The sequence below is a fragment of the Lygodium microphyllum genome, chromosome 23, assembly GCF_053477565.2.
Source record: "Lygodium microphyllum isolate KBCC chromosome 23, Lygodium_microphyllum_v1.1.10, whole genome shotgun sequence".
Classification (NCBI taxonomy): domain Eukaryota; kingdom Viridiplantae; phylum Streptophyta; class Polypodiopsida; order Schizaeales; family Lygodiaceae; genus Lygodium; species Lygodium microphyllum.
The window spans coordinates 105938864-105951671 of NC_141157.1; the positions used below are offsets into that span (position 1 = coordinate 105938864).

Here is a 12808-nt window from a genome sequence, read left to right on the forward strand (position 1 = left end):
GGTAGCCCGCTCTTGCCATGAATAGAGAGAGAGAGTGTGTGTGTGTGAGCACGCGTGTGTGAAAGCGATATTCCAAAATATTATTATATTATTATATTATTCGTTTTATCACAAATTTAGAACAATTTAAAAAACCAAATGCAATGCCACGTCTGATCCCACTTCTAGACTTTTCTTTGTATTTTTGTGAACCATGAACCTCAACACCATATGCCTCTCTTCAGAGCAGGATCTAGATTGACAATTAGTCTCCCGAACTGTTCATTATGAAGTAGTGCAGCGGCGGGACCCACAGATCTTTCAAGTTTGGCGATGTGGGAGGCTGGGAGCTTCAGTAGTCAAAGTGACAGACAATGACTGGCAATGGCCGACTTGATCACCAAGGCTTTCCACGCGGTTCTCTCTGTCTTTCTCTCTCCCTCTCTCCCCCCCGCCTCCCCCCTCCCGCCCCCCGCCCGTCCGTGTCCTCTGGCATGGAGGATGATGGATCGAAGGCTGAAGTCGCTGAACCAGCTTGTCGCAGTCTCGCTTTACGGAAGGACAAATCTTAAGCTCGTGTCGCGGCAGAAGGTACGAGTTTATATGCCTTTGCACCTGCTCATACCTCTCGGATTTCTCATAGAAAGCGGGCCGAGTAAATCAAGCCTGCAAGCATCACATGTTTTGGAAGGAATTCGTCAAAATTCAGATTTGCAACGGTGAGAGATTTATGAGAGACGCCTCCCTTGCGTTCTATTTCAGAGGGAGGTTCCATTTTCCGCTAGCATGCTCCCGAGCATATTGTTTGTGAAGACACGCAGAATCAAGTAGAGACCCTCGTATGACTGGCATAGATTACTGAATTCGAGATAGCTCTTCGTACAAAGGTGCACCTTAGACCTTTCCTTGACCAACAACCTGTCCTGTTGAAGGCCCGATTGCAAGGGAAGTTTCAGAATCACAGTCGGTTTCAGGATAATGGATAGATAGAGGACTGCTGTACAATGAGACACCCTTCTCAAGCAGATTATAATAGCCAACCGTGCAGTCACGCATTGGTGACCTTGGTGCACTGTTCAAAATACACTTTGAAAGAAAATCATAAAAAGACTGGAAACAGGAGATTATATGTAAAATGCTTCGCCAGCACAAAAAGATCCCACATCTAAATGTTCGAGAAAGTGCAGCAGTAGAAGTACTGACTTTGTTGTAATGGCAGGAGTAGTGGTGGATGCAGAAGTAGACTCCATACCTTCACATGAAGATGAAGGTGGGAGTACTTCCAGCACTTCTTCTCGGGATGTGAGGTCTTTCTGCCTTGTGGTGTTCTCTCAGTATACAGGTCCGACCTGCTTTAAATGCAGGTTGTTCATTTTCTTGAGTTTGGCCTATTTACTGCCAGCTCCCACTCCCTTGTCATCATCTCCTGCCTCTGTCTGGCATCCTTACTAATGTGTCCCAGCTGTGTGAAGGGGCTGACAGTTGCAGCCTTGCCATGTTCAGTTACATTTGTTCCTTCATTCATACCATGTCTATTTTGTTTTTGTGTTTGTGTTCTTTTTCACTGCCCACTCTCACAGCTTCATCAAAAAAATAACAATGGATCTTTGGAGATCATTCATCATTTGTTAAAACTCTCAGTGGTGTTGGAGATGTGTGTAGTACTTATGCTATTCATATCTCCAATGTCCTTAATTCACAATCTGTTTATACGACTATCTAGTGTGAGTTACAGTAAATGTAGTACACCTGCACCAAAAGACTACAGAAATGATGTTGTGGCAATATGGATGCTGATGTGGCAGTTGTAGTGTGACGGGGCAGCAAAATGACTGGAAAACCTAGAAAATACACAAGAAAAGCACACTAAATTGTTAGAGCTCCTATGTCTCTGCTGGACTTTGACAGGAGATCACAACCAGGAGATGACAAACTAACAAGCCCTAAATTTAGGCAGGCTAACAGTTTTATGCTGCAGGTTGGCCAATTTGCCAGCCACCCTGATTTGTTTACTATTTTATTTCATCCTATTTATGGCCACTAGGTAGCTTGGCTTCATCACTTGTCATTTCAGGTGGTGGAGAGAGAGATCGGCTCGAGGAGAGACTTCAATAGCCCATTTGTATATCAGCCTTCTTCATTTCAGCATTCTTGATTGCAGATTTCTGTGGTCTTTTGTCTCTATTGCCTCTCCCTCTTCTCTTGTGTTCATTGTCTTTCAGTCTTGTCTATACACTTTCCATTTGCTGCACTCTAACTTGGTATTAGAGTAGTGTAGAAGGATTGATTGATTGTGGGTGGACTTGGTCGGGAGGATTCTTCCTGACGAAAGTTTGCGTTTTCAGCATTTGGAGGTTGAGATGAATAGGTGAAGAGCGGAGGAGTGAACTTGTTGTTTTTGGAGTTTTTTTTGCTGTTGGTGAAGAAGAAAAGACTGTGTTTTCAGCCCTTTGGAACAGATTTTCATCACCTCTAGAGGGTGAAACTCTTTGAGGACAAGTGGAGGAAGCCCTAGCAGGCACTTGGCACTGTGTGCAGAATCAAAGGGGGCTGCCTTTGTTTTTTTGTAGGTTATTCTATTTACAATGTCTACCGAACTTGATGTGGAGTTTCAGGCTATTATGGAGCATAAGGTCCTCGTGTAGTTGGCTCTTCCTTTAGGTTAGAAGCTCGATGGGAAGAATTACCGCGTTTGGTGTGTAATGATGCTTGCCATACTGGAGTCCTATGATGTGGTGAAACTCGTGACCGAGGCTGTAGGCCGTCCTACAACCTATGATGCCTCCAAGCTTTTTGTAGATGAGAAAACAGAGTCGATGCAGGTACAAGCACATTGGGATAAATTGAATGCTCGCATTCGTTCTTTCCTCTCTCTCTCTCTCTCTCTCTGTGTATGTCTCTCTCTCTTGCACTCTAGCCATCATTGCTCACATCGAGCACTTAATTGTGTCTTGGAGATGTGGTTGGAGTTAGATCAAATGTACAATTTAATGATTGTGATGAAGTGTCTCTAGAGGTTCAGATGAGGACTTTGAGTTCTAACAAGTCTTCTTTTATGCGGGAGCATGTCAATAAGCTTTGGTAATTGTAGATGCAAGTCCAGAACACAAGGAAGATGATTATCTCGAGGACATAGTGATAACTTTTCTCTCTTAGTTACTATGTCAATTTAGTGCATTTTATTCCACCTTGATTGCTTTAGGGGGCCTAATAACACAAATCTTGGGTAAGAAGGTCTACACGTGTTAGAAGACCTATATAGAGGTTTGATCCCTCTTTGGATTGCATTTTGCTCACAGATGAGGGTGAGCCTCTTACATATAAAGAGGCATTATCATGCGAGTTAAAGAAAAAGTGGGAGTTAGCTATGCAGGAAGAAATGAAGTCATTATATCAGAATGGTATTGGGATTTGGTTTCATTGCCCAAAGATAGAAAAGCTATTCCTAACAAATGGGTCTATAAAATCAAGTGTGTGGATGGCAAATACAAATACAGAGCTAGGCCTGTGGCTAAGGACTATCATAGAAAGAAGGGATTGACTTTCAAGAAGTCTTTTCACTTGTTAAAATGACCACTCTTCGGGTATTGTTTATTATTGTAGCATCTATGGATCTTGAATTTGATCAGATGGATGTTAGAATTGCATTCTTGCATGGTGATTTAGAAGAAGAGATGTACATGCAACAACCAGAAGGATTTGTTATGCCTGGAAAGGAGCACTTGGTGTGTAGGCTTAAGAGAAACTTGTATGGTTTGAAATAGGCTTCTAGGCAGTGGTATAAAAAGCTTGATGCCTTCATGCTCTCACATGGGTTTAAAAGAAGCAATGCTGATCACTACTTATATATAAAGAAGGTTGATGATGGAAGCCTTATAATACTTGTGCTTTATGTGGATAATATGCTTATTGCTAGTAAGCATAAAAGCCAGGTTAATGCATTGAAAAGACATCTGAATTTAGCATTTTCCATGAAGGACTTGGGTGCAGCTGAACACATTTTGGGCATGCGTGTGACAAAAGATTGAGAGTAGCAGCTCTTATTTCTCTCACAAGAAAAGTTCATCAGCAAAGTACTTGGTCGTTTCTCTATGGTAGATACTAAGCCACTTGGTGTTTCTTTACTACCATACCTTAAGCCTAGCAAAGCAGATTGCCCAAAAGATGATAAGGGCGCCAACTCTATGAAGGGTGTTTCGTATGCTTAAGCTTGTGGTTCACTCATGTATGCTATGGTTGCCACTAGACCTGACATTTCTCATGTAGTGGGAGTTGTGAGCAGGTTTATGTCAAATCCTGGCAAAGCACATTTGGAAGCAGTGAAATGTATCTTACGGTACCTTAAGGGCATGCAGAAATTGTATTTGCTATGGAAAGGATACATTAGATCTGCAGGGGTATTGTGATGCAGACATGGTAGGTGACTTGAATACTTGCAAATCTACTAGCGGGTACATATTTACCTTGACTAGAGGGGTAGTTTCTTGGTGCTCTAGATTGCAAAAGATAGTAGCACTTTCTACCATTGAGGCTAAATATATTTCAGCCATTGAAGCTTCGAAAGAAGCTGTTTGGCTTGGTCGTTTGATCAAGGATTTTGGGATGCCCACCAAAACACTTGTACTTGGATGTGATAGCTAGAGTGTTGTATGCTTGGCTAAGAATGCCATGTTTCATGCACATACGAAATATATTGATGTGAGGTATCACTTTATCAGACAGGTTTTGGATGATGGTCTCGTCACACTGACTAAGATCAAAACACAAGAAAATCCTGTAGATGTTTTCACTAAAAGTCTTGCAAAGGCTCAACATGAGCATTGCATTTGACTAGTGGGAGTTGGTTAAAAGTTTGCTTAGGACCTTAAAGTGGGAGGTTGTTGAGTGTAAAGGCGCTTATGGGATTAGAATGTTGAGATCTTCGGAACAAGGCTAGGAAATGCGTGGAGAATGAGTGAGAGTGTTGAATAGAGAGAAAATTCAAGTTTTCATCGCAGAGCGTAGAGTGGAAAATTGAGGAGTGTAATCAAGCCACCTTGCATGCAAGAACTTTGTGAACTTTGCATCCGTCATTTGCTCAATATTTGGTAGATTGAAGGAAGATGAGGAGGCGAGGTACTTGTCATTTGTGTAGGCTTGTACAAAGCGAACTTTTCACAAGAGCTATGTAGGATACTCTTTAGAAGAGCTTTGACTTGATATCATGTGAAGTATGCTAGGGTTTATAGAGAGTGTAGGAACATGGCTGAAACACAGTGAACTTAGATGAGAATAAAAACACACAAAGAAGGAGAAGATGTATCTAATGAATGAATGAAGGTGCACATGTGGGTGCTCAAGGAGCGAAGCTACACGCTCGCGCACAGAGTGAAAGAGCTTGCTTCAACAAGGAATCTATCATCTAACAAAGTATACGTGACCATAGTTTTTATCAAACACGTATGATTGTTGGTGTAGTTGTATGAAAAACGTATGGATTCTAGAGTATGATATCGTAATTCAAACTTAATCACTTTTGGGGGATAAAAAGGATTGAAAAAAGCACAAAAACTTGATGATGCTACTAAAAAACATGACAGTTGTTTGTGGATTGTTAGTAGGTATATCAGTGCATGGTTGAGTCTATGCATGCGATTTAGTGGGCTAGGGCACTAGGTTATTTCCTAGATTATTTGGGCATTTTATCTGGCATTTTATGATGCCTATTTTGGGCATTTTACATTGGTTGACCAACATTAAATATTGGCCGACATGCTGTCATTTATGGCATTATTTTTGCATGTTTATTCAGGCTCCTCCTCCACAATCATATACATTCATCATTTGATAGGTTTTGGTGGAGGGAGAGGAGCAACCGCCAATGCCTTCACAATCGGTGACTCACATCGGTTTTGTACTATCTCATATCTTGGTATATGGATTCCAATTTCGGAGTATCTCTTTGCTTTTGAGTTCTTTGTGCAGTGTTCTTTTCTTTTGTAGTGTTTTCTTTACTTTGTCTCTTGTGCTCAATGGTCTATTACTTCGTTTTCCATGCTTTCACTACATCAATTTTGGATATAGCAGCTAAGAAACACGTTTCTTTCAGTTTGAAACTTATGAAATGCTTTATAAAGCACTAAATGTTTCTTGGAGTAAAAAACATGGGTTTTTTTTTTGTGAGTTGGAACCCAAAACATGGTTTTTTTGACAAAAACTATTGGGTAATGTTAAACATAATAATGATGATGATGTGTAATGACTTGTGAGGGCTTAAGATTTTGGATGAGAGACTGATTTTTTTGGTGATTTTGTTTAGTTATTGGACTTTGTCAATCTAGTATCTATTCTTGTCTTGAGAGTTGATTATTATACAACTTTAGTCTCATTTATGAGTTATTTATGATATATTATGATTCATTCTTGATTTTGACATTTTGTTAATTTGTTTTGAAATGAGAATCATGTTGTTGCAACTTGACTTAGTCCATATTGTGGAGAGGCTATTTACATGTTTATTTCAATTTTCTTTGTATGATATATACAAATCATAATGTTCGAGTTCTAAACCATAGTATAGCTTGTGCAAAGAGTAACTTTGACATAAGCAACAAGTCAATAATGGATCATGGATATGTAACGTATTATTCTCAATTGACCCTATTATCCCTCAAGCTCAATTGGCCATTCCTTGTTTAAGAGTCTTTTCCTAGTCAAAACTATTAAAAATCCCTATAGAAAAAACCCACGTTTTTTATTTTATCCCCTCTTGAAAGAAACTTACGAAACACATTTCTAGCGTTATGTTTCTAAATGTTTCTAATATTTTTGGGTGCTATGATTTCTGACATGGCATCAGATTGTAGGATCATTGTTCCTACTGCTGTTTTATATTGTTTCAGGTTTGAGTTTTGACTTTTCGTATGTTGTTTGGACCTGTTCTTGCTGTTGTGACTGATTTACAGCTTGGGGCCTTACTCTGCTAATTTTTGGCCTATTCTGCTGCTATTTTCTCAATGTATTGCAGTTTTCTATCTGTGTTTACACATTTTTGGGGCTGTTTCAGGGCTGGGGACCTGATTTTTTCCCTCCACATCAGCGTTTTGGTGTTTGTTGGCTGAGGCGACTTGTTTTTCTGCATGACAATTGCATTTGATGTAGCTACTGTCAGCGTTTTATTGATCAGCCTTTGCGTTTTGCTTTTTTGCTTTTGTGTAGGGTTGAATGATGGGTTTCAAGTTGCTTTTGGGTTATGTTTGGTTTGACTTTTCACTTTGTGATACATTGCTCAGCTTTAGAGAGGGTTCATGTGCATTCGGTTGTTGTGTTTTCATCATTACACTCTAGTTACTATTGATCTTTTCTCTATGTGCTTTCTTTATTGCAAAGAACTCGTGCAATCCTTGTGAGTCAGTTTTTTTTTTTGGCATACTTTTCTCCTTGAAGATCCCTTGTTTTTCCCCATCTTCTTTGTATCTCCCTCCTCATGGCTCCTCTAGCATGATGGTCAACATGTGGGCATTATTTACTTATCTACTAGTGTTATATTGAAGACTTGCTGTGTTCAGCTTCAAGTTTCTGTGAGAATGCTATCTCTTAGTGCTTTAGATGTTTTAGTTTCAGAGACAGATGCCATATGATGGAAGAAAAAAAAGTCTTAGTGTTATTATTGCGGCAAGAAGGGACACCTTTGAAAGGAGTGTAGGACATTAGTAGCTTTACGGCAGGAGTTGGGGCGGACAGTGACATATAGTAACAACCCTCTCAATGAGTCTTCCTCATCTCCAAGTCTCGGTTTATGCTCTTGCTTTGTGGGCCCGACGATGGCTGTAGGGGCTTCCCTTCTAGATTGCTAATAGAAATGATGCGGTTATCTCTCACAACTTTGGCAGGTTCTCTAGAGAGGTTTCCTTGATGCATTGATCGAAGTCTAGTAGGTTCAAAGGTTGGAGCTGGGATTGACATCCAGGTTCATGATGAGGTGGTTCTTTGACAGAGCATGGGTTTGGCTCCTAGTCTGAGCTCACATGAGGGGACACTTTAGCGGTTTGGCCAAAGGTGGGGAATCCATGGTCACATACATTCAAAGGCATTTTTGACAGGGCGGTCTTATATGCTACTATGAGACATTGTTGACAAATATCGAGAGTTGCTATGATTCTTCTCTATTTTTAGGAGCTGATACGATCAACATTGACATTAGGTTCTTCAAGGCATCTTGGTGGTGGCTTGCGCACCCACTGCTTGGGTATCCATGGTTCTACTCTAATGGTCCTTGTTGTATGTACTATGATGGGACATTCTCATTGTATATTATATTGTATCAGATCACCCATAATCTGAGAGAGGGTGTTAGCAGATATGTCAGTTCATGTTTGAGTTCATGCATGTGATTCAGTGGGCTAAGGCACCAGGTTATTTCCTAGATTATTTAGGCATTTTGTTTGGCATTTTATGATGTCTATTTTGCGCATTTTATGCTGACTGACCAGCATTAAATGCTAGCCAACCTATTGCCATTTATAACATTAATTTTGGCTATTTATTCAAGCTGCCCCTCCACAATCATATACATTCATCATTTGACAGCTTCTAGTGGAGGGAGAGCAGCAGGTGCCTGTGCCTTCATCGCCGGTGACTCACATTGGTTCTGTGTTGTCTCATATCTTAGTATATGGATTCCATTTCTGGAGTATCTCTCTGCTTTTGAGTTCTTTGTGCAATGTTCTTTTCTTTTGCAGTGTTTCTCTTTCCTTTATCTCTTGTGTTCAGCAGTCTTTTACAGCAATTTTCCATGCTTCCATCACTACATCCACTTCTGACATGGACAGCATCATGTGACAGCTGCCTACCACTAGTGCTTTAATTGTGTCTTGACTCGAATGACTGGGAATCAGAGTCTGAATTTTCTTTGGCAGATTAATGTTGCGTCTTGATCATTGGATGCCTTACTAGCAGTGACTATTTTGTAGAATCTAAAGTTATTGAAATAATGAAATTCTAGTTTTAACCTTTCATTCAGCTTGTTAGCTCAGTTACTCAGTTTGGCATAAAATATTAGATTTAGATACATTTTTAGTGGTTTTGAAAATTCAAATTAGGGCAACGTATGATTCAGCCTCAAGGCATGAATCATACTCCAATCATATTTTCATAGCCATTTGTGTATGACATATGATTGCCGTATGGAAAAACTATGTTGTAACCTGTGCAACTAGAGTGCAGCTCTGGACTGTGTATCCTTTTGACCTATTTTGGGCTCAGTTTGGTTTCACTCCTTTCGCAAAAACAGTTTTCTAAATCACATGACACAATACTTAATGGAATGCATAGTGCAAGAATGTACTACCAGGGGATTTGTTCACTTGCTCAAGCACCCTTTTACAATGAATATTGCATTGTTACAAATGAAAAAGCATATTTGTAGGTCCGGAATAGGCCAATTAGTCACTGATGTACGAATGGGCAATTCTTGGACTACTTCAGTCAGCTTTCTGCTTTTTAGCAGTCCCAGTTTGCAGAAAGTGTTGGAGCAGGGAATGAAGGCTTCTTTATTGAAGTTGAGAAACTCCAACACCACTATGAGGAACTGCATACTTGATGCCGTAGCTTGATGGTATTTAAGACTATTGAAGTAACAGAATTAGGCATATCACTGTTGATGTATTTCATCATTGCTATGATATGAATCTCAAAAGCAAGGGTTTAAGAGAATGGCTAGACTTACACTATTTGAGTCTGTTATGGTTATTTGCTCCTTCATAGCTTCATAAAATCTTAGCAGTTAAGAAAAATTTAGTGGCTTTACTAATTTCATGTGTCTGCAGGTGTAGAACTGCTAATCGAATCTTTATGCAATGAAAGCAAGTACTGCCAAGAGACGTGGAAATTAGAAAGCTACAGACAGCCACTACTACAAGGAAGAGAAGAGAGAGGGAGAAACTAACGGAAACTATATCAAGTGATTGGTTTTCTTGAATGGTTGATGGCAGACGTTGTACATCCACCAGTTAAGGTCGTTCGGAATAGTGTTTTTGCTACACATCCTCAAACAGGGAGAAAGGAAATGCCTTATCAGGTCAGCCCAGAGCGTTTCAGATCTGATGCAGTTGACATTGATGAAAGTGATATACAAGGAAATATTGCAGTATTAGTCAAGGACCTGTATGCCAACTCTGTGAGTGTTCAGAGGAATGCAGTAACCACACTGAGGCTTCTTGCAAAATGTAGTACTGAAAGCCGAATACTTATTGCCAATGGTGGTGCCATTGGGCCTTTGGTTGCTCTATCACAGTCTAATGATTCACAAACTCAGGAAAATGCTGTAACAGCTTTACTTAATTTGTCTATCAATGACAACAACAAGAGTAAGATTGCTGCAGCAGGTGCTATTGATGCCCTTGTTCATGTTCTGAAGGTGGGGACCATTGAGGCCAAGGAAAACTCAGCTGCAACACTTTTCAGCTTGTCTATTGTGGAGGAAAACAAGAGTGTTATTGGGCAATCTGGTGCAATACCACCACTTGTAGATCTGCTTAAGCACGGTTCGCCACGAGGGAAAAAGGATTCTACTAGAGCTTTGTTTAATCTCTCTTTGTGTCATGCGAACATAGTTAAAATTGTGGATGCTGGAGCAACAAGACCTTTGGTGGAATTGATAACTGATCCTGCATCTGGAATGGTAGACAAGGCTGCAGCTATCTTGACTAATCTTGCCAATATTTCGGAAGGCAGGCGAGCCATTCGCGAGGGGGGAGGTATGCCAGCTCTGGTCGAAGTGGTAGAGTTGGGTTCTCAAAGAGGCAAGGAGCATGCAGCAGCTGCTCTTCTGCGTCTGTGTACAAACAGCCGCAGATCCCGTGCTGTGGTGCTACAAGAAGGGGTAATGCCATCTTTGGTTGCACTTTCACAGTCTGGCACATCACGTGCAAGAGAGAAGGTAAGCCTTGCTCTTTTGACATAATTGCCTTTGAAAACAGCTGCTGTTGCCTGATGCCAGTGAAGTCAACTTTACAGCTGAGATAAGCAGAAAGAACTATTGGCTGCTACTAGGATGAATTCAATGTACATATTTAGTGGTGGATCCATGTAGTGGATGTCAGGACAATGGCTGCTGCTGTTAGCTTGTCACTTGTGTCACTATTGCCTTAATTGTTGTTCCAATAGTATTTGCTTCAGCTTCAATTCAGCGTCTGTGAAGGGAAGGGTGCATGGCATGTCTCTTCTTAATGGATAAAATAGAGTTTTATAGTGGTAGCTATGGTTGATATGAGCTTAGCCACTTAGCAGACACTTCTGTATCAGTCAAGTTGGTTGAATTCATTGAATAGTTGTAGGGTGGCAGTTACATGTTCAAGCAGATGCTACTCTTTTTATCTATTGTCAGCTTGAGATTTCTATATGGCAAATGTCTATGCATGTGTCTAAACTGTCATTTATTGTTTACAGGCTACATCTCTCCTTAGTCTATTCAAGGATCAAAGACGAGGAAACAGTGGACAAGAAAGGCACAGGGATCTCCCCAAGCTATAATCTATGGTACTAGTGGGATAGTTTTGGAGATTCCATGGTCAATAAGAGTGTGACAACATTATGCTTTTCTGTGTCGGGATTTCCTGTACAGCTACTGACCTCCATAACTTTTCCAGCAAAGCTTGTATAGTGGCTGCTTCCATGGAAGTCACCTTCACTACTCTGTTTTGTACTATGCCTATGATAAACAGCGTTGAGCCAGAAGTGGTGCCCCTTGTAATGGAAAATCTTCCAGCTTGAGATGAAAATTGGGTCAGATTGGTTTTTTTCTCAGAACTGATCCAATTGCAGTGCAAGGAGTGTGGCCTACAGCCATAAATTCTGGTGCTCATGTTGCTGCCATGTGGCACAAGAGTGTTGCTCACCTGTTCATGCTAAGTCCTATGAGGGTAGCCCACTCAGCCATTGCATCTTTATGTTCTTTTATCATCAGAATTCTCTGCTATGTAGCCTTTTGGTTGGGCTCTGGAAGAGGTAATATCTCTTGGGACTACTCTCTCTCACAGCAAACATATTCCATGATGAACGGATAATGCACTGGCTTCTGGATCTTATACTGAGGATTCAATCTGTATTAGCTGTGATATGCCATCTGCTCTAGGGGACTGAGGCTGCCACACTTACCTTGGAGGAGGTGCTGCCCCGTTTACCTTGGAGTATGCCCGGTATATCACCAAATCATAGTAGGATATCGGTATCATTAATTGTTACAGGTGTTATCATCATTCTCTCTGCTCACTAGTGCCTCATATTTCTATACTATGTGCAGACAAGGGGTCCAAAACTGGCAATGGTCAAGGAGTGCTTCCATCTTTTCAAATGAACTGTATAATGGGACAATCATTCACATTTGTCATTGAATCGTCACTAGACTTTGTGTATGGCTTTTGTAGTCTTTAAAAAAATAAGGGCACTCTGCCCTTGTTGACATGACAAAATGCCAAAATACCTCATGCTTCAAATAGCACTTCCCAACAATGGCAGAGAGACCCTAATCTGGAGCTTTTTGAAATATTTTGACCTGAGCTCATTTAATTCAAAAACCTTCTACCTTCACAGCTAGCATCATCATATTGTTGGTGTTTTGCAATAAAGTTAGACTTAGACTACAGTTGTCAGTGAGCTAACGTTGCAAAATACTCCTAAAGGCAATTAGTTGGTTGCCCATGCGTACACTTCTGATTTATGCATTTGTTCAGAACAAATACAACAGATTCACAAGTGAGAGTGCATAGGCAGTTGCAAGGTTGTATGTGAATGTTAATATATTCAATTGTGAAAGAAGGGTTTGAAACAAGGAAAAAAGAAAATGTCACAA

General features: G+C 40.5%; 1 protein-coding gene across 3 annotated transcripts; it reads left to right on the forward strand.

Moving 5' to 3' along the window:
* Nucleotides 1–293: 293 nt before the first annotated feature.
* LOC148016585 (U-box domain-containing protein 14-like) lies at nucleotides 294–12543 on the forward strand. 3 transcript variants are annotated; one of them, XR_015688044.1, is made up of 4 exons: nucleotides 294–570; nucleotides 9786–10897; nucleotides 11407–12155; nucleotides 12260–12543. XR_015688044.1 is itself a non-coding variant. In XM_087663816.1 (3 exons), the coding sequence occupies exons 2-3, from the start codon at nucleotides 9944–9946 to the stop codon at nucleotides 11488–11490; spliced, it is 1038 nt and encodes a 345-aa protein (XP_087519942.1). In that variant the 5' UTR covers nucleotides 294–570; nucleotides 9786–9943; the 3' UTR covers nucleotides 11491–12543. The 3 variants fall into 3 exon arrangements, 2 of the variants coding, with proteins under 2 accessions (XP_087519942.1, XP_087519943.1); XM_087663816.1 differs by having other exon boundaries at nucleotides 11407–12543; XM_087663817.1 differs by lacking the exon at nucleotides 294–570 and adding an exon at nucleotides 678–698 and having other exon boundaries at nucleotides 11407–12543.
* The last annotated feature ends 265 nt before the right edge of the window (nucleotides 12544–12808 follow it).

What these genes read in the sequence shown, in the direction of transcription:
- LOC148016585 (XM_087663816.1), top strand. Translation starts at nt 9,944, where the DNA reads ATGGCAGACGTTGTACATCCACCAGTTAAGGTCGTTCGGAATAGTGTT. An exon ending in CATCACGTGCAAGAGAGAAG is followed by an intron (nt 10,898 to 11,406) that starts GTAAGCCTTGCT and finishes TATTGTTTACAG; the next exon opens with GCTACATCTCTCCTTAGTCT.